This window comes from Chiroxiphia lanceolata, chromosome 19, assembly GCF_009829145.1.
Source record: "Chiroxiphia lanceolata isolate bChiLan1 chromosome 19, bChiLan1.pri, whole genome shotgun sequence".
Lineage (NCBI taxonomy): Eukaryota > Metazoa > Chordata > Aves > Passeriformes > Pipridae > Chiroxiphia > Chiroxiphia lanceolata.
The window spans coordinates 12,380,441-12,401,837 of record NC_045655.1 but is presented as its reverse complement, the minus strand read 5'-3'; the positions used below and the strand labels follow the sequence as shown (position 1 = coordinate 12,401,837).

Genomic DNA, 21,397 nt, shown 5'->3' with positions numbered 1-21,397 from the left:
ATGTGGCTCTGTGGGAGATGGGGGGTGACCAGGGCACGGGGCTGCAGGCTCAGCCCTGCGGCACAGGCAGTGCCCAGCTGTGGGGCACACCTGGCTGGTGCAGGTGCTGTTGGATGTGCCCTGGCACAGGCAGACATTGGATGCTTGCACGGGGCTCCCAGCCATCAGCAGACACTGTCCCTGCTCGGGGCTGATGGGCACCAGGCACCGTGGGACATAGGGCTGTCCCTCAGCACCAGGGGACGCAGGATGTTGCCACAGGACACCCCATAGGCTGGGGCTGGCTTGGGGTCACTGGAGGGTCTTGTCATTGTGTAGCACACATGGAACCACCCTTCCTGGGCAGGATCTGGAGATCCCCCTGTCCCCAGTGCTGTGGGACAAGCCTGGTCCCAGTGGGGCATTGGGGGTCGACAGCAGGGTGTTGCCACAGCAACACTGGAGCAACAGGCGCAGGGCCCGGCACCGCGCCATGACCGTATTTACCTTCCCAGAAACTGCTTCGTGCTCTAGCAATTTGCCTCAATTAGGCTCGTTACCACGTCAGGAGGCCGCAGTGACGGCAGTGGCCATTGGGGCCAGTGGCTCCACGCGGCTGCTCTGGCCACTCTGGCACTGTGGCTCTGAGCAGCGTGGTCCCTGTCCCCCTCTCTATCCCTGTCCCCGTTCCTGCACCTGGGGGCCTGGGCAGACCCCAGCCCCTATGTTCCACTCACCTTGCCTGCTCTGCCACGACCCCACAGTGCTGCTACCAGAGCCCTCCAGCCCCACAGCCCAGCCCCTCTGCCCCCATCCCTGCTGTGCACATTCCCACTGCCAGTGCTGCAACGGCCCCTGGGCACTGGGTCCCATTCAGCTGGGACAGACAGCGAGTTGTCGAGTAAACAGAGGAAAATTACTGCGTGCTGGGCCGGGTGCTGCTGCTGGAGCCAAGTGCTTCATGGCCGGGGCCACAGCTGCCCTCCTCGTGCCCCGCCAGCCCCGCTGATGCCTTGCCGTGGTCTGGGACCCCCACTCCCCCCCGCAGACAGCGTGGCTCCTGCTGTTCCTCGTGCTGGCTGGCGTGGGCGGCACTGCTGTGGCCATGGGGTGCGGGTGATGCTGGGACAGGGTGGGACTTAGCGAGAGGGTGGCTGCCCACCCAGAGCTGCTGTTTACTGTGTGGGGCTGCTGGGGCTGCCGGGGCACAGGATCCAACTCTCACCCCCCACTCAGCACATCCCCTGCACCGGGCTGCGTGTGGGGCCTGGAACCATGGCGCGCTTGGGGCCAGGTGTAGCAGCGTCATGGGTGATGGGCAGTGTCCATGCCCAGGGCCATGGGCAGCGGGGGTCACAGCAGGGCAGTTGTCACCCTCAGGCACGGTGACCCCAGCAAGGGAGCAGCACCTGCCTAATCCCCACACACCAGGCGATTGTGGTGCCCAAAGCTGTGGCATCCGGGCTTAGCGCTCATGTGCACGGCACAAGCCTCTTAGGGCACCGCTGTGCCCCCTCCTTGCCCTGGCCAGCCTGGCCCACTGGCACAGGGGTCCCTCAGCCCCACACTCCGCTGCTGCTCACAGCACTCAGCACTGCCGGTGGCTGCTGCCTGGCCGTGGGCTGGGCCGGCTCCCGGGAGAGCGGGGGTACCGTGGGCAGAGCCAAATGATTTAATTAAGGGCTCCTGGCAGCGAAAGGACAGAGCCGATTAGCGGCCAGAGGAGAGCGCGTGCTGGGGGAGCTGGAGCCTCGGCCGGCAGCACTGCAGTGGCTGCTGCTGCATGTCTGCCCCGCTCCTCTGTGCAGGGCCATGGGGCAGGCAGTGGGGCTGGAGGCAGCAGGGCAGGCAGTGGGTCTGTCTTCTGGTGCAGCTCATCCCTGCCAAGTGGCCCAGCTCCCAGTCCATGGCTGCGGCCATCACCCGTGGGTGCTAGTGGGAGCACAATCCCAATGTATCTGATGTCCCTGGAGTCCCCAGTCCCCACACCCCACAGAGAGGCACACGCAGAGCTGGCCCTGCAGCCCGGCACGGGCCCACACCTATTTACAGATAGGACAGATAAATTACAGCACTGTGCACAGGGACTCAAAGGCGCACGAGGGCAGCACCACAGGACAAACTCCCACCCCCAGCCCCCCACAGATCCCACCCCAGAGGTCGAGGTCCAGGTCCCACTCGCCTGCCCCATTGTGTCCATTGTCCACGCGCTCAGCGCAGCACCCTCACCGGGCCGGCGGGTCCCGGTGCCTGCCAGCGCCTGGGGAGGACAGGGCAGGGGACGACGGCGCCACTGGCTCAGCACAGCCCTCCCGTCTGGCCGTGGGCTCAGAAGTGGCTCTCGGCCGTGGTCTCAGGGAACTCGTAGCAGTGGTGGCGATCTCCCAGGGCGAGGTGCTCAGCGGTGCCGCGCCCGCTCCTCTCGGGGCGGTGGGAGCCGGGGTGAGGGGCCGGGCTGTGCCCCAGCCCGTTGGTGCAGCCGCTCACCAGCTGGTGCTTCTCGCAGGTGCTGCCGGCGCCGTTGCGGGCGCTGGGTGCGTGGCTGTAGGTGTGCCTGTACTCCTCAGCCAGGTCCCTCCCCAGCTTCCAGCGCTGCCATCGCTTCAACAGCTCTGCCTGCACCTGTGGGTAGATGCCATCAGCATAACCCAGCACCCCTGCTGCCCCTGCCCCTGCTGTCCTACTCACCTCCTTATTGACAAAGCAGTAGAGAATGGCCACCAGCATCCCCTGAGTGGAGGGAGGAGAGGTGTGAGGCACACAGCCAGACCCCAATCTGGTCCCTACCGAGACTGAGTCCCCACAGAAGGCTGGTCCTGCAAAGGCTGAGCTCACCTGGAAGGAGCTCAGGAAGAGGTCGAAGAAGAGCTTGACATAGCGCAGTGTGCCCTGGGCGTGCTCATCTGTGACGAAGGCGAAGACCACCTCGTGGATGCCCAGCAGCGGGATCAGCGTCAGCGTGGACTTGGCCAGCCTGGGGGACAGGGGTCACGAGGTGGACGCACAGGCGTGTGTGCCGCGGGCACACAGGGTGGGCCATGCCCAGCGCCCACCTAAATTTGTAGTCAGTGTAGCGCATCTGGTGCGCACGGAGCTTGGAGACAAGGATCTGGATGATGCGGATGAAGATGAAGAAGTTGATCTGCAATGGAATGGAGTGGGCCATGAGGGGAGGGGCAAGGGCAGGCAGGACAGCTCTGTCCCCCTGCCCTGGGCAGCCTCTCTCACAGCTGTCTCAGGGCTTGCAAAAGAGATGCTGAGACACCAAGTGAGGGGCTGTGATGGGCTCACCAGGATGGCCAGGAACACGGGGAAGCGAAGGATCCACCAGAAGCCCATGTTGTTGTTAGTGGACCAGCACCTGCAGAGGGGAGGGATGGGGACTGCCAGGAAGCCCCTTGACCAGGTGGCTGCAGGAGTCTGGTGTGGCATCGGCAAACCTGGCTGAGCAAGCGCCACGGGCAGGCACCCTGCCCTTTGCATGGGCAGTGATGTGGAGCCTCTCCGGGGCCATCACAACATCCCCACAGTCCCACACACACCCACTGTGCCCTGTGTCCCCTCAGCCACTGGCAGGGGCTGATACTCACTGGATGTTTTCGTAGAGGAACTTCACAACGACCCAGGGGATGAGGAACAGCATGGGTGCCCCTGAGGGGAGGTGGGCAGGTGGCAGGTGAGGCATGGCAGGGGACAGGGTCAGGGGGGCCAGGCCATGCAAACTCACCCCAGCCAATGCACAGGTAGAGGGTGAAGTAGCTCCTCTCGGAGAAAACAGCCACCACCAGCAGATTGTGCAGGTAGATGCCCTCCACCAGCAGCCAGCAGTAGTTGGCCACAATGCCGTACTGCATGAAAACTGTGGCTGCCCGGCAGCCTGCGGCTGCCTGTGGACAGAGGTCAGGGCTGCAGCACTGCCTCTGTGTGTGCCTGTACCCCCAGCCTCACCAGTGCCACCAGTCCCCAGCCCCACCAGCCCCCACCCCTGCCCCACCAGCACTGACCTCGTCACTCAGCCAGACTTGCACGCTGTAACCGTCGATCTTGTCGCTGTAGTGGGTCTTGAGCAGGGCGTCAATGACCAGCACGGAGACACCCTTCAGGATGAAGGAGGCGAAGAGGTTCATGTGGATATAGTTCCTCATGCAGTGCAGCTTGCTGTGGATGCAGGGTCTGCTGTCAGTGCCCGCACACAGACCCTCAGTCTCCACCTGCCCACTCTGCGGGCAGCCGTGCCCACGTCCCCACCTGAAGCCCAGCAGCAGGGCCAGGGCGAGCAGCAGCGCGCACAGGGACATGGAGTAGCCCACGGTGTACATCACCTTGAAGCTGCCATAGGTCTTGGCAAATTTTTCCTGGAAGAGGAGGAAGCAAGTAAGGGCAAGGGCAGGCAGGGGGGCAGGCAGGGACCCCTGCACCCCTGCTGCCCAGCTCTGCCCACCTGCGCATTTATCTCCTCATCATCCTGCTGGCACTGTGTGGCATCGCGCAGGGACTGTCCCTGCGGCCCCGTCACCCACTGCCCGTCCGGCCCGCAGGTCTTGAAGACGTGTCTGTGCTTCACTGTGAGGGCAGGGGGTGGTGGGGTGTGCTGGCCCCAGAGCCCCCACAGGCACCGTGCGCCAGCACAGGCACGAGCACCTGCAGCAGCACATGCACACGTATGTGTGCACACACCACACAGGAGCACGTGCCTGCCAGCTCTTACCTTTGTGGTACCAGGGCAGGAACCAGGGGCAAGGCACGCTGGCCGTGCTGTTGGGTGCGGTGTCAGGCCAACACGAGAACTTGTCAAAGGTGCGGTTACAGACCAGCTCTGCAACAGGATAGGAGATGGCAGCGCCTTGGCCTCACCCTCCCTGGACATCAGGATCCCCCACGGGCCCCCTGCTCTGTCCCTGTCCTGTTTGGACCCTGTGCTGGCTTTTCTGCCCCATCCCTATCTCAGTGGGACCCCCCGCCAGCCCCTGTCCCCATCCCATCCCACGAGACCCCTGCTGGCCCCCCGTGGGCACTGACCTGTGGGCGCAGGCAGGCGGCTCATGTTGTGCTGGCACTCCTCTCTGTACGCAGTCCATTTCTCAAAGAGGTTATCCGTGATCTGGGCAGAGGGGCCCTGGGGGCACCAGGAAGTGTCACCTGTCACCCGCATCCTGCCCACAGGGGCTGCCCTGCTGTAACAGGCAGTGACCCCAGCTTTGGGACAGCCACAAGTGAGTGCAGGCTAACACTCTGTGCCATGCCACACTATGTCATGTGGATGGCAGGGCGGGCAGGAAAGGGCATCAGCTGCTGCAGTGCCCGCCATGGTGAGGGGCCGTGGTGGGCAGGGGTGGATCAGTCGCAGCCCGGGGTGTGCAGCGAGCTGGGCATGGGGCAGAGCACTGTTGTGTGGGACAGCCCATCCTTACCTGGCAGCAGAGCAGCAGCAGCGGGAGGGTGAGAAGATGTGGCTGGGACATCCCTCCTCTGGGCCACACGCATGGGGTGCAGTGCAGGGTGCCCGGCTTCCTACCAGCCCTCAGCAGCTTCTCCACCCCGGCGGTGACGGCCTTGGCACGTGGGTGATCCTGTGTGAGACACCTGGTCACAGGGACTCTCAGGGCAGAGCTGGGGGATGTGGGTCTGGGGGCAGGCGAGGTGGGAGGGGGCCACACCGGCACAGGGCTGGCCCAGTCACAGCCCCATTCACCTTTCCCAGTCCTCATCTGACCCTGTCTGGCATTCACATTCAGCTGCTTGTTCCTGCATTTTCCCACCAAGTACCTGCTTCTTCCTCCCCAGGATGGCACTGGGACTGTGGCCATGTGGCCTCTCTGCTCATTAAGCCAACTCCAACCCCTGTGCAGCCAAAGCGCAGCCATATGCAGGACATTACAACCTCTGAGCAGGGCAGACTCTGGTGCCCCATGGCAGCACTGCCTCCAGACCCCCAGGGGTGACCCGGGCTTGTGCCACCCCACACTGGTGCTGGTGCCCAGCTGTACATCAGTGCTAAGCTCTGAGAGTGCAGGGCCCCCATGGCAGAAGGACCCCTCCCCACACCTGAGCATGCTCTCAGGTGGGGGCCAGCACCTGGGCTCCCCCTTTCCCATCGACTGTCATGCCACAGGGTGGCCCTCGGGGCACTCAGCCATGGCCTTGCAGCAGCACCTATCCAGGATGGAGGTGGACAGGGAGCCACCAACAGCACGGGGCCAGGCAGGGATGGGGACAGAGGTTGGCTGTTAACCCACAGGGATCCCGGCTTGTGGGGCTGCCTTGGCTCTGGGACCAGCTCAGCTGGGCTGTGCCGCTGTGCCTTCATTGCCCCAAGCTCCTGCAATGATGTGGGGCCTTGTCTGACACGGCGCCCAAGTGCTCTGCACAGACCCCGGCTCACGAGGTGCTGTAATTCCCTCCATCCCCCTAAGCCGGTTATGGGGCTCCTGAGCGTTATTTTGGCTCTTCCCACAAGGGGCCATTCTGGCAGCAGCCCCACGGCATGGCACGGCTTTGTGGGGTGAGGCAGCTGAGCTGTGGGGGACGGGAGGGACAGCAGTGCCGGTGCCACCACAGACAATCTGGCATCGCCCCTGGCCCCTGCGCTCCCCCCGGGCACCAGCCGGAGTGTTGCGCTCCCTGACCAGCCCTGCTCCCAGGGCTCGCCGCTCTGCCTGTGCCTATTTTTATCCCTGGGAAAGTCGTGTTTCCTCCACCAGGGCAGACCCACTCACCATGTCGCAAGTGGTTGCTGGAGCAGCTCATTAATCAGCACATGGAGCTCCAGACGCAGCTTGAGGAGCAGGACCTGCAATGGCCTTATTTAGCCAGTCCCAGGACAGAGGGAACTGTCTCCTGGGACAGTCCTCACTGGGTGGCCTCTGGGAACAGTGACCTTTGGTAGGTGCCCACTGGCCACCTGACCATGTCAGCATCCCTATCCTTGTGTCATCCCCCTCAGCCCCACCCAGCAAACCTGTCCCCACACCAGCATCCTTGTCCTAGTCCTTGTCCCATCCCCACCCTAGGATCCCTGTCCCTTTCCCCCATGCCAGCATCCCTGTCCTTGTCCCACCCCCAGCCCCACAACATCAACCCCACCTACCCCATCCCGCCAGTGCTCACGTCCTGACCCCATGGAAGGTGCTGGTGCCCATCCCTGGCCGAGCATCCATCCCTGCCCCGGCTGGGAACGCTTCTCCAGGCGCGTGGGTTACAGCGATTCGCTGTCAGCCCCTCTGAGTGGCCGGGGAGCAGCTTTGGGGCAGAGGTGTCGCTATTTTTAGCTGCTGCAGTGGGATTTAGCAGCGGGGAGGCCTCTGCCCTGGACTCCCCCAGCTGGCAGCCACTCCCTGGCCCCCAGCTCTGCCGTGGCCAAGCCGGGCAGACTGCACTGGGTGAGGGGTCCTGGCACGAGGGCCAGTCACGCTCCTTGCCACGGCACGGGGCTCCCTCCTCACCCTGCCCAGGCCCTTTGCCCCAGCTGCCCATGGCACTGTGCAGCCACGGCACTGCACTGGACCCCCACGCCCCATCAGGTGGGGGGCCCCCACAGCTCCACTGCCTTGCAGGGAGCACAGGCAGGGGCTCTTTCCAGCAGAGATGTGGGTGTGCTGTGTGGTGGGCAGTGCCAGGGAGGGAGCAGTGGCTCTGTGTGGTAGAACAGCAGGGTGTAGGGAGCCCAGGACCACTGGCAGCACCACCTGGGAGCTGGTACCGCCCAGCAGCAGTACCCACAGTGCTCAGAGCAGTGGCTCTGCCAACTGGACATGCCCTTACTGCCAGTGCCAGAGGCTCCTCTCAGCCACGTCCTGGGTGCCAGAGGCAGCACCACAGGAGGGACGTGGTCCCACATCACCCACCACTTTCTCTCACCCTGCCATGCCCAACTGACTCTCAGTGCCACATTCCCTGCCCTGCCACCTTGTTCCCAGCCAGGGCCAGTCTTTGGGGAACCCCCCACTACACCAAGCGGTGGGTGCTGGGTGGAGGGTACCTGACTTGTGAGTGGGTGCCTCTGAGGGGCTGAAGAGCATGACAGTGTGTGTGGAAGGTACTTTCACCCCACAGTGGTGTTGACAATGTGGCGTGTCCCCATGTCACAGCTCTGTGGCTGCTGACCCCCATGGAGCCTGGGCTGCAAACCCCCGGCAAGGCTCCACTGCCAAAGCCATGAAGGAGAGATCTCGTGCCCACGTTGGCAGAGCAGGAACAAGGAGCCAACTCTGACACAGCTGAGCATAGGCAGGGAAGGGGCCGTGCTGGCAGCCCCAGTGCTGGGGGCTAGAGGGGTCAACACAGGCATCATCATCTGCCCTCAGGGTAGGGGGAGTGGGGCTGTCAGTGGTGTCTGTGTTTGTGCACTGAGCCCTTCCCCAGCCAGTGGTGCCAACCTCTACAGCTGCACGGGCAAAGCAAGGACCCCCTTCCCCTTTAACTGGTGTCCCTGTGACTCCTGGCTGACCAGTGACACATGGTGGCCACCATTGGCCCTGGCATGCTCAGGAGGCAGGGGGCAGGGTGTGCAGCTTGGGCAGAGTATGGGGCGAGTCGAGTACCTGGGTGCACTATGGCCATGGCATTGCACCAAGACAGGGAACAGATGGGAAAAGGCTTGTGTTGGGATTTTGTTCCCCACTGGTGGATGCAAAGACCCCATGCTGCCCTGCAGCAGCTCTGTACCACCGTGGACCCCCCTAGTCAGTTAAGTGCCCAGGTCTACCTGGGAAGAGACTCCTCATCCCACCCTGGTCAGCTTCCCCTGGGATTTTTGCCCCTCAGCCCCTCCAGCACTGCTACCATCGCACGTGTGAGGGAACGAGCTCCACATCTGGGATCACTGTGGTCTATTGCCACACGGATCAGTGGTTTGGTGAGCCCCCATGGGACACTCATGGGCATTTGCAACATGACCCGAGAGCACCTTGGCACAGCCATGGCCCTGCACAAGCACTGTGAAGCTGACACGGCCCCCCAAAGCCTGGTACCCCCACGGGACTCTTGCCTCCCCAGTGGAATGGGCACCCGGCCTCCTCACGAGCGCAGCCCTGCACCCGGCACAGCCCCACTGGTTCGGAGGCAGCGGGGGGGCTGTGTGCCCTCTGGACACAGGGATTAGCCCCCCGTGCGCTAATGCAGCGCTTTCCACGGCTGGCTTGGCTTTGAGCCTGGAGCTACACGCCAACACGGCAGGGGCTTCGGCACTTGGCAGGGGAGGGGACAGTGCCGGGCCAGAGCTGATGCAATGCCAGCACCAGTCTGGCCCTGCAGATGCTGCTCCACTTTCCACCCAAGACCATGGCAAGCGGGGCAAGGGCGGGGGGAGACAGCCAGGGCAGGGCGGCCCAGGAGGTCTGGCCTGCACTGTCTCTGCCTATGTCCCTGCCCCAAGCCAGGGGATGTCTCCCACTCCCCTGCTCCAGTCCTTCTCTGAGAACTGAGTACCAGGAACTTTGGCCGCAGAGGAGCAGCTGAGCTGCCTGGAGCAGCCCTCATACTGCAAGACCATGGTTTGTTTGCACAGAGCTACGTGATTGTGGAAGCCCTGAGCAGTGGCACATAGAGAGAGCCAATGTCACCAGGCACCAGCGATGTCGGATTCTGTGTCATCTTGGACCAAGAAAACCCAAACCAGCCCTGACAGTATTTTCGTCAACAGCAGTACAGGATACAAACAGGAGAAATGCTTTTTGCATCACCTCCACGACCCCCCAGCTGCCTCCAGGTGTGGTCAGGGGCACCTGCACAGCTGCCCAGTACCAAAGAGGGACTGTGGTCTTCCGGCACACGAGGGCAGAGGCCAGATGACCTTGCTGCCCAGCTGGCTCTGGCAAGGGGATGCTGAGCCACGCAGCAGCTTGTCCCTGGCTCAGGGAAAGGGGTGGTTTTGTTCATCACGTTGCACAAAAGCCCATGAAACACAAAAAAGCATGAGAGACACAGTGTTACACGTGTGCTTAGCCTGTCACAGGGGAGGTACAGGGCTGGGAAAAGCCTGGGAAAAGGTCAGTGCAGACAGGGAGATGCATACGCTCCCCTGCACTGGGAGCTCCACATCCGCCTTCCCAGACCAGCTCGTGACATGAATGAACATTGTAGCCACTGTGGACCTCGGGACAACCTCCCAGCACCTCCCTGAAGAGTGAGCTCAAACCCTGTGCTGTTGAGGTGCAGGTGCACAAGAGGCATTGCAGCCCGTCTGTGAAGAGGTCCCAGCAGAGTCCGTTCCTGTCCCGAGACACCTGCAGCCCTGGGCACAGTTGGCCACCAGCCCCAGTGAGCCAGGGGTGTGGCAGGGGGCACATATGCCCAGCCATCCACTGGTGCCTGTAGTGCACAACCATGTGCCCCAGGCCCCAGGAGGCCATGGGGGACACAGGACAGAGCAGGATGCAGTGGAGGAGCACAGGGGGATGGAGCTGAGCTGCCATCCCATCTCCTCTGTGTCTGGCTTCCCCTGTCCCTGCCCCTGCCTGGCACAGCGAGGTGCATGGAGAGGCTGTGCTCGGTGGTTGGTCTCAGCCCTGTGCTGTGGATCAAGGCTTGCGGTCACATTTTTTCATTAACTATTTTTAATCCACATTTTGCCTATTCTCTGTTCAGCCTTTTCTCTTCTCCCCTCTCCAGGCAACAGAACATAAAAAAAATCCACACCGCAGTGTGCGGAAAGAAGCGGGATTGGTGGGAAGCGCAGTAGCTGGCAGCCGGGGCGGCACTAACACGCCGAGGAGGGGTCCTGCGGGCCCTAAATTTTCCTGCTGATGCACAGACAAAATCATAGGAGCAACCACCGAATTTGGCGTGGGTCAGGACACACGGGGCAGGCGCTGCATGGGGCGCGGCGCTGCGGGGTGCACAGCGAGGGCTGGGCAGAGCGGATGCTCTGTCCTCTGCCTGTCCGGCGTGAGGGGAGCCAGGCTGAGCACGGCGGTCTCTGCTCCCCTCACCACCCTGAGGGAAGTGCAGCGTCGGGCAGACGGGACCTGCAGCAGCTTTGGAGATGCACTTGCAACCAGGAGGACGGCAAGGTCGCATACCCGACATGTCCTGGTTAAACAAAGCCATTTACCAACACCGTGTTGACACAGCAGAGCTCGGGACAGAGTCACAAAGGGCACTCACACCGGGCTCTGCAAGCCCCGGAGAGCTGGGAAGGGTCAAAAGTGTCTCCTGCTTCTGCCCCTCGACGAGAGACCCACGGGCACTGTTGTGCCCACGGCGGTGAGACCCCGCGGGTCCCACCCCGGCGAGGGGCTGCTCTGGGAGATACTCCGAGTGCGTTGGAGCCTGGCTGGTATGATTAACCGGGGGCTCACCACAGCCAGGGTAGCGCCCAGGGGTGCCGTGAGCCCGACAGCAGCGCCTCTGCACGGGGGCATCAGCGGCAGCGGCTCAGGCGGGGAGCGGACCCAGCCCCGCTGCGACCCCCGGCCCAGGACGCCCCTCACCGAGGGACTCATCACCCCCAGGGCCGGTGCCTAGCACCGGGGCGGCCCTGGGAGCTGCTGCTCTGGTCTCCCGAGGCTCAATTCGTGGCCCCGGGGATGCGCAGCCGTCACCCGAATCCACATCCACGCGACGGGGCGTGCGGCATCTCCAGCCTCGAGCCCGCAGGGATGGGGTCTCCCCGCCCTCCTCCCCCCTTCCCCGTACCTCTCGGGGCTGGGCTCGCGGCGACTCCCGGACGCATCTCGGAGCCGGCGGGGACCGAGACCGGCGCGTTCGGCCGCTCCGGCGAAAACTTTTGCCGGAGCCGCGGCGGCGGCGGCTGTGGCGGTTCGGGGGGAGGGACCGGGGCGGGGGGAGGGACCGGGGGCGCGGAGCCGCGTCCCGCCGCCCCGCTCCTCCTGCCGGCACAAGGGGGGCGCAGTCCGGTGCCCCCGCTCCGCCCGAGTGCTCGGCGCTGCCCGCCGCATCACCGACGGCCGCTCCCGGGAGCTGCGGGGGCGCCGCCGTTTGTCTCCGCCGCCGGTCCCCCGCCCAGCCCTGCTCCCGGGCACCGGCTCGGCTCGGCGGCGGATACGGGCGGAGCGGGGAGGGCAGCTGGACCTTTCCGACCCTGGGGGAGCGGGCCGGGGATCCGTCCCCCGGGACGTTTCCCCAGTCCCAGCGCGTCCCCGGTCCTGCCGTGCCCCGAGCTGGTGGCCCCGGCGCGGGAGCGCGGGCTGCTCGGCCCCTTGGGGACCTGGACGGATCTCGGCCGTGCCGCCTGGAGCCGCCTCAACACCCGCGCTCCGGCCGGCGCCGGCGGTGACGGGTCAGTGTTTGCCGCCGCTGTCCCACTGCAGGTAAACAGAGCCCAGACAGAGCAACGCCCCGGGACCTCCTGGCTAGGTCTGGAGAGGGGCCCGGGGGAGTCCCCGGCCCGGGGGTGCCAGCGGCCTACCCTGCCCCGGCCCCCCGGCACAAACACATTTACCTTGGGCCATGCAGGACGCGGTGGTCACACCGGCTGTGGCAGCACAGGTATACGGAGTGTATCCCCCCGTAGCCCAACCCAGCCCAACCCCGGCTCCCCGGAGTCCCCAGAGCTGCCTCTGCTGGGGTCCTACTCTGTGAGGCTTCCACTGGCTGGAAGCCCCCGTTGGTGTGGGCAGAGCAGCCTGAGCCCATGCTGGATCCTGCAGGTGCTTTGACGGTGCCAGGGGGTCGGATCCATGGCCTCCTCCCTGGAGGTGGCCCTGCCACCCATCCGGGCCAGGAGGGGACTGTGGGGGGAGGACCGGCAACCCCCATCTCTGCCCGGGGTCAGGGCAGAGAAGTGCCCTGAGGGAACCCCTGCAGGCAGCTGCTGGGGCCCTGGCACAGGGCAGGGTGGGACCAGGGGGTGGCCAGTGCGGAGACGATGGCCACAGGCTGCTGCCAGCCCTCCGCTCTCTGATGCTCAGAGATAAGCAGTGCCAGCGTGCTGCAGCTGTGGGCACCGTGCTCCGGGCTGTGTCTGGCACACACTGTCCTGCCAGTGTGGCTGCAGCACAGCTTGGCTGCCATGACTAACGTGGGGACAGGGTACGCGCGTGCTGGGAGCATGGGGCGGGCGCAGCTGGTGGGACCACAGCCCAGCCGGAACATCCCTGGCACTGGCTGGCACGGGCCTGAGAAGGGCTCTGTGCTGCTGGGGGACCATGGGGGCTCTATTGCTCCCCTACTCCATGTTGGCCCCTTGCGTGGCACAGAGCAGTGCCCGCCAGCTGTGGGAGCAGTGCTGGGCTGGCCGGGGTATGAGGCACCACAGCCTGTCCGGGCAGCCCCCAGCCCCTCACTAGGAGAGAGCCCAGCTCCCCCTCCGCTCACCTGCCCACGGCCTCTGCCGGGACTGGGCACAGGCCCAGAGTGGCAATGCCAGCCAGCATCATTAAGCCTCGTTAAGGTGACGAGCTTTCACTGCTCTGCTGTGCCAGGCTGCCTCTGTTCCACCCGCCGGAGCCCAATTAGTGTCACATCCAGGAGGCAGCTCCGGCGGAGGTGACGGGCGCCCTTGGCATGGCCCCGTCTCAGAGCACAGCTGAGACTGGGCACAGCTCGGCACAGGACTGGCCAGAGCCTGCCCACAGCTCCCCTTGCACAGGTCCAGGGGTGCTGGGCAGAGCAAGGTGAAGATTCCCTGCTTGGCACGGTGCCAGGGGCCATGCCTTGCTCCTCTCCCTCCACTCTGGGAGGCTCAGCTCGCAGCCCGAGCCCTCGGCAGCAGAAAGGGGGTGCAACATCCCCCCTTCAAAAGCAGGACAGCAGGCCCTGTCCACGTTCACCTTTATTATACATTAAGGTCATGGATATTCCAGTTCTTTGATCCTTCAGGGCCAGCACACACAGAGGTGCACACGGCGGAGGGGCTGGTGCCCGCAGCCCCTGCACAGAGGGTGGTGCAGGGCCAGGGGGCTGTGAGGGGCAGGGGGCTGCTCAGCCCTGGGGCAAGCGAGGCTGCAGAGCAGCATGGGGGGGATGCCCCCACAGAGGCTGGGTCTGACGAGGGCACGCTGTGGGTGAGCAAGTACTGGGTCCTCGAGCAGGCATTGCTGGGCCCTGCCAGAGCTGGGGCTGGCTGGGGTGCATTCCCCGCCCTCATTGGTATGAGGCACAATCCCTGAAGAGCCCAGCAGCTGGCAGCGCTGGGGAGTTTTGGCCAAGCAGAAGCAGGGTGTGGGAGGCCAGGAGCAGGGCAGGGGGTCCAGGCTGAGCTGGCGTTGGAGCATGGGGGCCAGAGGCACTGAGGGAGGACAGGGCCTCATCCCCACTGCCCTGAGCCCAAGCCCCACAGCCACAGGGGCACCAGCCCCCTCAGCCCCATATGTTCTGCAATGAGGTACAGAGCCAGGCAGCCAATCCCACTCCTCCCCGGGATAGCACAGTCCTGTTCCCGGTGCACGTGAGGGACAGGGCTGAAGGGGTCAAGGACAGAACTCAAGGCCAGAAGTAGGGCAATAGGAAGACAGCAAAAAACCTCTGCAAGAAACCCAAAACCAGTAGTGCAGAGGTAATGGAGATACTGAGAATGGGGGTAAGAGGCGAGGGGAGTCTGGGGGGTTGGCCACAGGTGCTGGCAAGGCACAGGAATGGGGCCAAAAGGAGGGAGAATGCTGCTGGCCCCAGAGAGCAGAGAGAGGTTCTGGGATCTTGGGGGTGACCCACACGCTCATCCCTCTGGGGTGAGGCAGGGTCCCATCCCTCTAACTCAGGTGGTCACTTTGATCCCAAAATATTTGCGCAGCTGCTCCAGGAAGAGAAAGGTGAGAACAGTCTGAGGAACGAGCCGGACAGCAGCCGGAACAAAGCCCTGGAAGGGGATAGCAAGAAGGGGGAGAGTCAGTGTGTGCCTGGCCCTGGTGCTCCCGGCAGTGGCACGAGTGGGCAGGCGCGGGGCAGTGCTGGGTGGGCACACAACGTGGGCTGCAGAGCAGGGACTGCTGCACCGCGGCCACCACGGGGCACACAGGTCTCAGTATCACATGCCAGCCCCTCTGCTCTACACATGGGTGCTGGCATCTGCCCTCCATTTGGGAGCCTGATGGGTGCAACAGGGTCATGGCTGCAGTGCCTGAGCCTGGGCTCAGTCCCGGCGAGGCCAGGGCTAGTGTTACCCTGGGGTCAAGGCCGGGCCAAGTGGATGAAGGCCTGATGCAGGAAGCAGCCAAGCCACCACAGCAGAGCCTGGAAGGCCCTTGTCCCAGGACAGTTCTGGATGGCAACCTCTACTCCCAGCCCGGCCCAGCCTGCCCCGCCCCACACACCCCCAGCTACATACCTTGTAGAAGGCAAGGGGTCCGAGCTTGGCAGTTTCCATGGCACAGTGGACAACACCCTGGGGCGAGAGGGTGAGAGATGAGGTGGGAGGGGTTGGGAAGCAGAGGCCCTGTGTGTAGAGAGGGGAGGATGGGCAGCAGTGAGGTGGGCAGGGTGGGTGACTCACCTGATACTCCCCGTGGGAGTTCATGAGGCGGGTCTTGAGCACATCCAGGGGCTGGCACAGGAATGTGGCACACCCGCCCTGCAGAGAGTCATCGGGGAATCAGGAGACCCTGGTGCCACCGACTGCTGCAGTCATTAGAGAGACCCAGAGCCATGTCTGGGCCCAACACCAGGCCAGGAGCCTCCCAGAGCCACTGTGCCCAGCCCTGCTCAGTCCAAGCCCAGAGTGGTGGCTCTGGCAGCCCCAGCCTGGCACCCTGAGCCTCACTGCAAGCAAACCAAGCCCCAGCCCTGCCCCCCCAGCCCCAGCTCTGCTCACGGCAATGAAGCTGGACAGGAAATGAGTGACAATGTTGTCTGACAGCAACCCAGTGGCGAGAACCAGCTGTTTGGCCTGGTCATAACAGGAGAGCTGCAAAGACACTGTGAATCAGTGACATGTTCCCCTTTCTCACCACACTAGGGACCACCCCAGTCCCTACACCAGGCACCTACTGCCCAGAAGAGCTGTCCTACCTGCCCAATGGTGACGAGGGCCCCACGGAAGGATGCCACAGTAGCTCCTGAAAAGAGTTTCTTCAGGCCCTCTGTGGACAGACAGATGGGGATCAGCATAGTCCTGGGCCATCACTCACACCCCATTCCACCTGGAGCCTTCTTCCCTGCCCAGGCTATGTCCCAAACTCCTTGCACAGCCCTCCTTAAAACACACCACAGCAAACAGGATGCAGGATAGAGGAGTCCTTCAAAATGGCCCAACCTCCTCCCTGCCTCTGCTCATCCCCTGTCCCACCTGCTCCAGCCTCCTGCGCTATTCCATCACACTCCTGGCATGTTTCCCTTTCCCACCGAGTATGGGCAGGCTGCCAGGCCCTGCCAGACCTGGCCCAGCCCCTGCCCCAGCCAGACAGTGTGGTGGTGCCAGGCCCTGCATGCCCCTGGGCTCCCCAGCCCCGAGGGCATCCCCCAGCCCCTCTCCCTGCCCTGGCTGAGCGAACTCCCCAGATCAGCCTTGCCCCTGCTCCCTAGTGCCTGTGAGGACACCGGAACGGGCCCACCCACCCGGCTGGCACGGCCTCACCTTCCCGGAGGACACGGTACATGCCGTCCAGGGCATGGGAATAGCTGGAAGGAGTGAGAGGGGAAGGGGTCAGGAGCCGAGGCCCCCCAGCACGGCGGCAGCCCCGCCGCTCTCCGCGGGCACCGGTGGCTCCCGGAGCGGCGGCCCCGGCCCAGATCCCGCCGCCCCCGGTGCCGGTGCGGTGCTGCCACCCCGCGGCCATGCGGACCCCCGGCCCCGGGAGCGCCGGTCCCTTCCGACCACCTCCCCGCTGTCCCAGCCCTCACGGCTCCACAACTCCCCAACCCTCTGCCTCGCCCCTCCCCGCCTCAGTCCCCCACTCACTTGCGCCGCTGAGCCGGCGGCTGCTTCACGTCGTTCTGCATCCTGGAAGGCAGAGCACCGCAGCTGAGGGGGGGCCGGTGGCAGACTGGCCCCCCCAGCACCAGAGACTCCTGCCCAGGGCAGTGGGATTGTGTTGCCCGTTTGCAAATGGACAAGAACGCTGCCTCCAGCCCCACTCCCCCCAAGGGGCTGTCACCGAACAGCAGAACAGCTCCAGCCATCCTGAGCACAGAGCTCCTGGGCCACTGACCACTGGGCAGGCTCACCAGGAGAGATGACGGGAGCACCCAGCACTTCCCACCATTCCAACTGCTGTTGTGCACCGGCCACAACCCCTGTCATACAGACAGAACTGACCTGACGTTCACCATATCAGCCGGGGTCCCCACGAACCCACCAGTGAAACCTGTGGCAAAAGAAGAGCTGGGTCAGGGGAGTGTCCAGCCTGAGGGAGCTAGGGCTGAAAGCCCCATTGCCTGGCTCACCTCCTGCTGCAGCCATCAGCACTTTCTGGTAGAAGGGGGGAGGCCCCTGGCTGCCCTGGCCCAGGTGTTTCTTTGCGGTCTCATAAATGCCAAAGCGAGTCAAGGAATATGTCATCTGGAGGAGAGGGAAATGAGCGGCTGTGCCCCTGGTGCAGGGCAGCCTGTCAGCTCCTGGGGCTCTGCAGCACAGCAGGGGCTCTGTGCTGGCCTTGGGGGCCCAGGGGCCAGCAGGGCACTGTGCACTCACCTGCCGGCACAGCGAGGCGCTGAGCCCGTTGTAGAGAGCAAAGAAGCCGTCGGTGCGGATCACGTGCATCGCCATCCCCATCATCCGCATCTTCACCTCCTGCTGTGTCTGCAGGTGGACCTGGGGCAGAATGCGGCAGCGTCAGCTCAGGCTGGGCTAGGCAGGGACGGGAGTGCACCAGGCACCAGAGTGGGCATGAACCTGAGCACTCAGGCTAACGCGTCAGCACCGCCCAGCAGCCAACAGCAACAGCTCCAGGCTCCCCACACCTGAAAAGGACTTGGAGACTGGCCCAGCCCAGCACCAGAGGGCTGGAGGCAGTGAGGGAAGGGGAGTGCCCAGGTACCCGCCCACAGCCCTTCCCAGGCCCTGCCCTCAACATTAAGCTCCAAGGTGAGGGGTGGCACCTGCTCCTCCCAGAAGGACCCTGGCCCACCTCAGGGTGGGAGATCCAGCAGCACCTGAGCGAGTGAGTGCCCGGTATGGGTTTGCTCAGAGGGACGCAGTCAGGTCAGTGAAGTCACAGCCACGCAGGGCAGGGCGTCAGGCCTCTGGAGCCACTTCCCCTCCTCCCCAGTGCAGGAATCGCAGAGGCAGGAAGAGAACCCACAGCCAGCCAGATGCTCTCCTTCCCTCCTGCAGCAGCCCAACGCTTCCCATCGCCAGGGGCAACACATGGCAGCGGGAGTCATGGGGCCTGGACGCACGGGAGCTGTGTCAGCTGGTGCCGGAGCATGCTCTGAGTGCTGCAAAGACCACATGTAGGTCAAAGGCCCCAGGAGATAAGGAGAGCAAAGGGCTGCTGTCGGGGGACCAGGCCTGGCTCCTGCTCCAGAAGCCCCAGCACAGCTGGGCCGTGAGACACACCACAGGATGCTGGGAACAGCCGCTGTCTCCCACGCGGGGCATCAGCAGGAGTGCAGGAGCCTGCCTTCAATGCTGGCAGGTGGATTTTGGATGCCAGGGACCAGAGCTTGTGTCAGGGATCAGTGTCGGGCAGCCAGCTGCAGGCAGCCTGGGGCAGAGGAAACGAGCAGGCAGGTCAGGCAGAGTCATGCTGGGATGTACTCCGCTGCCTGCGGTCCCAGGGCTGCAGGAAGGGCAGGCAGGCAGGCAGGGGAGGGACTGGCCAGGCCGTGGTCACTGTCGCACAGCCAGCAACCCGTGGGTGGCTGGTGGCTGCAGAGAGCCGGCCTAAGGGCACAAGCACTGTCCAGGCTGGCTGGCTGGGACCAAGGTCCAGAGGGGCAGTGAAGTGCCCTTCGTACCCTGCCCTGCTGGATCCTGAGGCCTCCTGTGCCTCACCAGGCCTGGTGCCAGCCCCTGCTGGGGAGCTCTCGGCCAAAGGTAGGTCCATGATCAATGTTCAGATGCGAACCCTCTGGCAAACCTAGCAGTGGGCTAGACTGCTCACAGCCCTGTGCACTCAGGGGCTGCACATCTGCAGGGGACAGCAAGGGGACATGGCCCAAATGTCACACCCGTCACGCTGGCTCAGAGACAGACTGAGAGGCATGTGTCAGACAAATTCCCTTTCTTAGCGCCTTGCCAGGGCATCCCACACAAGCTCCCATGGGCTGGCAGCCACCTCCGCTGGGCAGACAGGGCACAGCAACAGGCTGAACACTGAGGAGGTGGCACTCCCTTGCCAGGGCTGACTGCTCTCCTGTGCCTGTGCCCAGTACATCTTCCCCTTCCTCCATGCCGTGGGGTGGGAAGGGGCTGTCTGTCCCAGCCTCACCCATGGGCACAGCCCTGGGCAGGGCATGCCCTGGCCTGGGCTGGCTCTCCCGCTCCCCCTCCGCAGCCTGCCCGGCTGCCAGGCTCATCGCCGCTTGGCTGGCACACAAGGCTCGAGGCAGCGCTGGCACTCGCCCCGTCCGTGGGTGCTGGCAGCGCAGGGCTGCGCGCGGCGCCCTTTGTGCGGCAGTGGGGATGCCAGGTCATCCGCGGCGCCTAGGTGACATCTTGGCCAGAGGGCCCAGAGCCCAGTGGGACAGTGTCCAACACCGCCAGCCCTGGAGTTACTGCCGTGCCCGGGCAGGGGAGGCCAAGGCGTCCTCCACAGCCCCCAGGGCAGACACCCCGAGTTCCCCAGACCCCTCAGCCCCACACATCTGCCCCTTCCCCTGGGCTGGGTCTGTGACCCCTCAGCTGTGTCCCCGGGCCCCAGCGCCGGCTCCCTCCTCCCTGAGCCCAGGGCCATGTATCCGCACAGCCTCAAATCGGAAATCAGCCCCTCAGAACCAGCCCCCGGCAGCTGTTTCCCTGGTGCTCTGCAGCTGTTCTCCGGCCCCGCGGTCACTCTGGGACCCTCACTCCCACCCAGGTCCCTCACAGCCGGTCCCACTGCTGCTCCAGGACCCTCAGACCTGCTCCCCGTCCCCTCACAGCCTCTCCAGGACCTTCATAGCCACTCTCAGCCCACTCAGAGCCAACTCCCCTCCCCTGGTAGCCGTCTCCTGGTCCCTCACCCACTCCAGGACCCTCAGACTCGCTCCGCAGGTTCCCAGAATGGCTCCCTATCCCCTCGCAACCTCTCATGGACCCTCACAGCCACTTCCAGCCGCCCAGAGCCACCCCCTGACCCCTCACAGCCGCCCTGGAGCCCCAAGACCTGCTCTCCGTCCCCTCACAGCTGCCCCCCGTCCCGCAGCCCAGTCCCTCAGAGCCGCTCCGGGACCCTCAGACCCGCTCCCCGTCCCACCGCAACCTCTCCGGGACCCCCATAGCCACTCACAACTCACCCTAACCCCTTCCCCAACCCCTCCCAGCCGCTCCGGGACCCTCAGAACCACTACCAGCCCCGATAACCGTCCCCCAACCCCTCCCAGCCGCACTAACCGCCTCCCCATCCCCTCACAGCACACCCCACACCACCGCAGCCATTCACAGCCGCTCCGCGCTCCTCAGACCCGCTCCCTATCCCCCTAAACCGCCTCCCACACGCCGTCAGAGCCGCCCCCCCGGCGTGTCCCCCCCTCACCTTCAGCAGGTCCAAGGGGTGGGTGCAGCAGGCGGCCCCGGACGACGCAAGGCCGCCGAAGTACCAGCGCGAAACGCGCTGCTCCGCCATGGGAGCCGCTTCTGCCACAAACCACGCCCCCTTCCGTTAAGCCACGCCCCCTTCCGTTAAGCCACGCCTCCTCCCGGTACCGGAGGGGGGGCGGACCCGCCCGTCGCATCCCCGGCCCGGGAGCGGCGCGCACCCCCCACCCCACAGGCTCCAGAATCATCCTTCCCCTGCCACGCGCACCTCCACAGCCCGCGGAAGTGGTTTCTTCCCGTTAATGATTAACGGGGATTAACGAACGGGGGGGTGAAGGCATCTGCAAAAAAACGGCGTGAAGAGACAGGGGATGCGCGGGTACAAACAGCAGCGTTACCAGTGCACGCATGCAGAGTGTGGGGATAATCAGCAGCTCCAGAGTACTCATTCCCGCCCTGCCCACATCTCCACAGCCTATGGAAGTGGGTTCTTCCCACAACTAACGCGGCGCTGAGACCATCAGCAAAAGGCAGCGTTAGGAGGGGGCGATGCCATGAGGAGGGGGGTGATGTGCTGGCACAAACTTCAGAACCTGAAGGGAGCCTACAAGAAAGATGGAGAGAGACTATTTAGGAGAGCCTTGACAGGACAAGAGGGAACAGCTTCACACTGAGAGAGCAGGTTTAGGTTAGATAATAGGAAGAAATTCTTCCCTGTGAGGGTGGTGAGGCCCTGGCACAGGTTGCCCAGAGAAACTGTGGCTGCCCCATCCCTGGAAGTGTCCAAGGCCAGGTTGGATGGGGATTGGAGCAACCTGGGCTGGTGGAAGGTGTCCCAGCTCATGGTAGGGGTTGTGATCTTTAAGGTCGCTTCCAACTCGAACCATTCCATGATTCTATGAAACA

General features: G+C 64.3%; 2 protein-coding genes across 6 annotated transcripts; both read right to left on the bottom strand.

The window, feature by feature from the left end:
- Nucleotides 1–1,992: 1,992 nt before the first annotated feature.
- GCGR (glucagon receptor) lies at nucleotides 1,993–11,731 on the bottom strand. Of its 3 annotated transcripts, XM_032706865.1 has the most exons (14): nucleotides 11,614–11,731; nucleotides 5,391–5,549; nucleotides 4,999–5,095; nucleotides 4,688–4,795; nucleotides 4,421–4,542; nucleotides 4,228–4,334; nucleotides 3,984–4,137; nucleotides 3,707–3,866; nucleotides 3,570–3,630; nucleotides 3,271–3,340; nucleotides 3,033–3,121; nucleotides 2,815–2,953; nucleotides 2,668–2,709; nucleotides 1,993–2,601 (listed from the first exon to the last, which is right to left on the bottom strand). In XM_032706865.1, exons 2-14 carry the CDS (start codon nucleotides 5,439–5,441, stop codon nucleotides 2,308–2,310), a joined length of 1,494 nt encoding a protein of 497 aa, XP_032562756.1. In that variant the 5' UTR covers nucleotides 5,442–5,549; nucleotides 11,614–11,731; the 3' UTR covers nucleotides 1,993–2,307. The 3 variants fall into 3 exon arrangements, with proteins under 3 accessions (XP_032562756.1, XP_032562753.1, XP_032562754.1); XM_032706862.1 differs by lacking the exon at nucleotides 11,614–11,731 and having other exon boundaries at nucleotides 4,999–5,153; nucleotides 5,391–5,496; XM_032706863.1 differs by lacking the exon at nucleotides 11,614–11,731 and having other exon boundaries at nucleotides 4,999–5,150; nucleotides 5,391–5,486.
- Nucleotides 11,732–13,693: 1,962 nt separating this feature from the next.
- SLC25A10 (solute carrier family 25 member 10) lies at nucleotides 13,694–20,629 on the bottom strand. 3 transcript variants are annotated; one of them, XM_032706946.1, is made up of 11 exons: nucleotides 20,490–20,629; nucleotides 17,504–17,623; nucleotides 17,257–17,371; nucleotides 17,129–17,177; nucleotides 16,772–16,813; nucleotides 16,448–16,491; nucleotides 15,883–15,953; nucleotides 15,686–15,778; nucleotides 15,368–15,445; nucleotides 15,203–15,259; nucleotides 13,694–14,734 (listed from the first exon to the last, which is right to left on the bottom strand). In XM_032706946.1, the coding sequence occupies exons 1-11, from the start codon at nucleotides 20,577–20,579 to the stop codon at nucleotides 14,633–14,635; spliced, it is 861 nt and encodes a 286-aa protein (XP_032562837.1). In that variant the 5' UTR covers nucleotides 20,580–20,629; the 3' UTR covers nucleotides 13,694–14,632. The 3 variants fall into 3 exon arrangements, with proteins under 3 accessions (XP_032562837.1, XP_032562838.1, XP_032562839.1); XM_032706947.1 differs by lacking the exon at nucleotides 20,490–20,629 and adding an exon at nucleotides 17,965–18,083; XM_032706948.1 differs by lacking the exon at nucleotides 20,490–20,629 and adding an exon at nucleotides 17,940–18,057.
- Nucleotides 20,630–21,397: the final 768 nt, after the last annotated feature.

Excerpts from the sequence above, each read along its gene's own strand:
- GCGR (XM_032706865.1), bottom strand. The coding sequence starts at position 5,441 with ATGTCCCAGCCACATCTTCTCACCCTCCCGCTGCTGCTGCTCTGCTGC. Across the intron at positions 5,096-5,390 it reads TGCTGCTGCTCTGCTGCCAG|GGCCCCTCTGCCCAGATCAC; the intron begins GTAAGGATGGGC and ends TGGTGCCCCCAG. Across the intron at positions 4,138-4,227 it reads GCCCTGCTGCTGGGCTTCAG|CAAGCTGCACTGCATGAGGA; the intron begins GTGGGGACGTGG and ends CTGCATCCACAG.
- SLC25A10 (XM_032706946.1), bottom strand. The coding sequence starts at position 20,579 with ATGGCGGAGCAGCGCGTTTCGCGCTGGTACTTCGGCGGCCTTGCGTCG. Across the intron at positions 17,624-20,489 it reads ACCCCTTGGACCTGCTGAAG|GTCCACCTGCAGACACAGCA; the intron begins GTGAGGGGGGGA and ends ATTCTGCCCCAG. Across the intron at positions 15,260-15,367 it reads ACTCCCACGGGGAGTATCAG|GGTGTTGTCCACTGTGCCAT; the intron begins GTGAGTCACCCA and ends CTCTCGCCCCAG.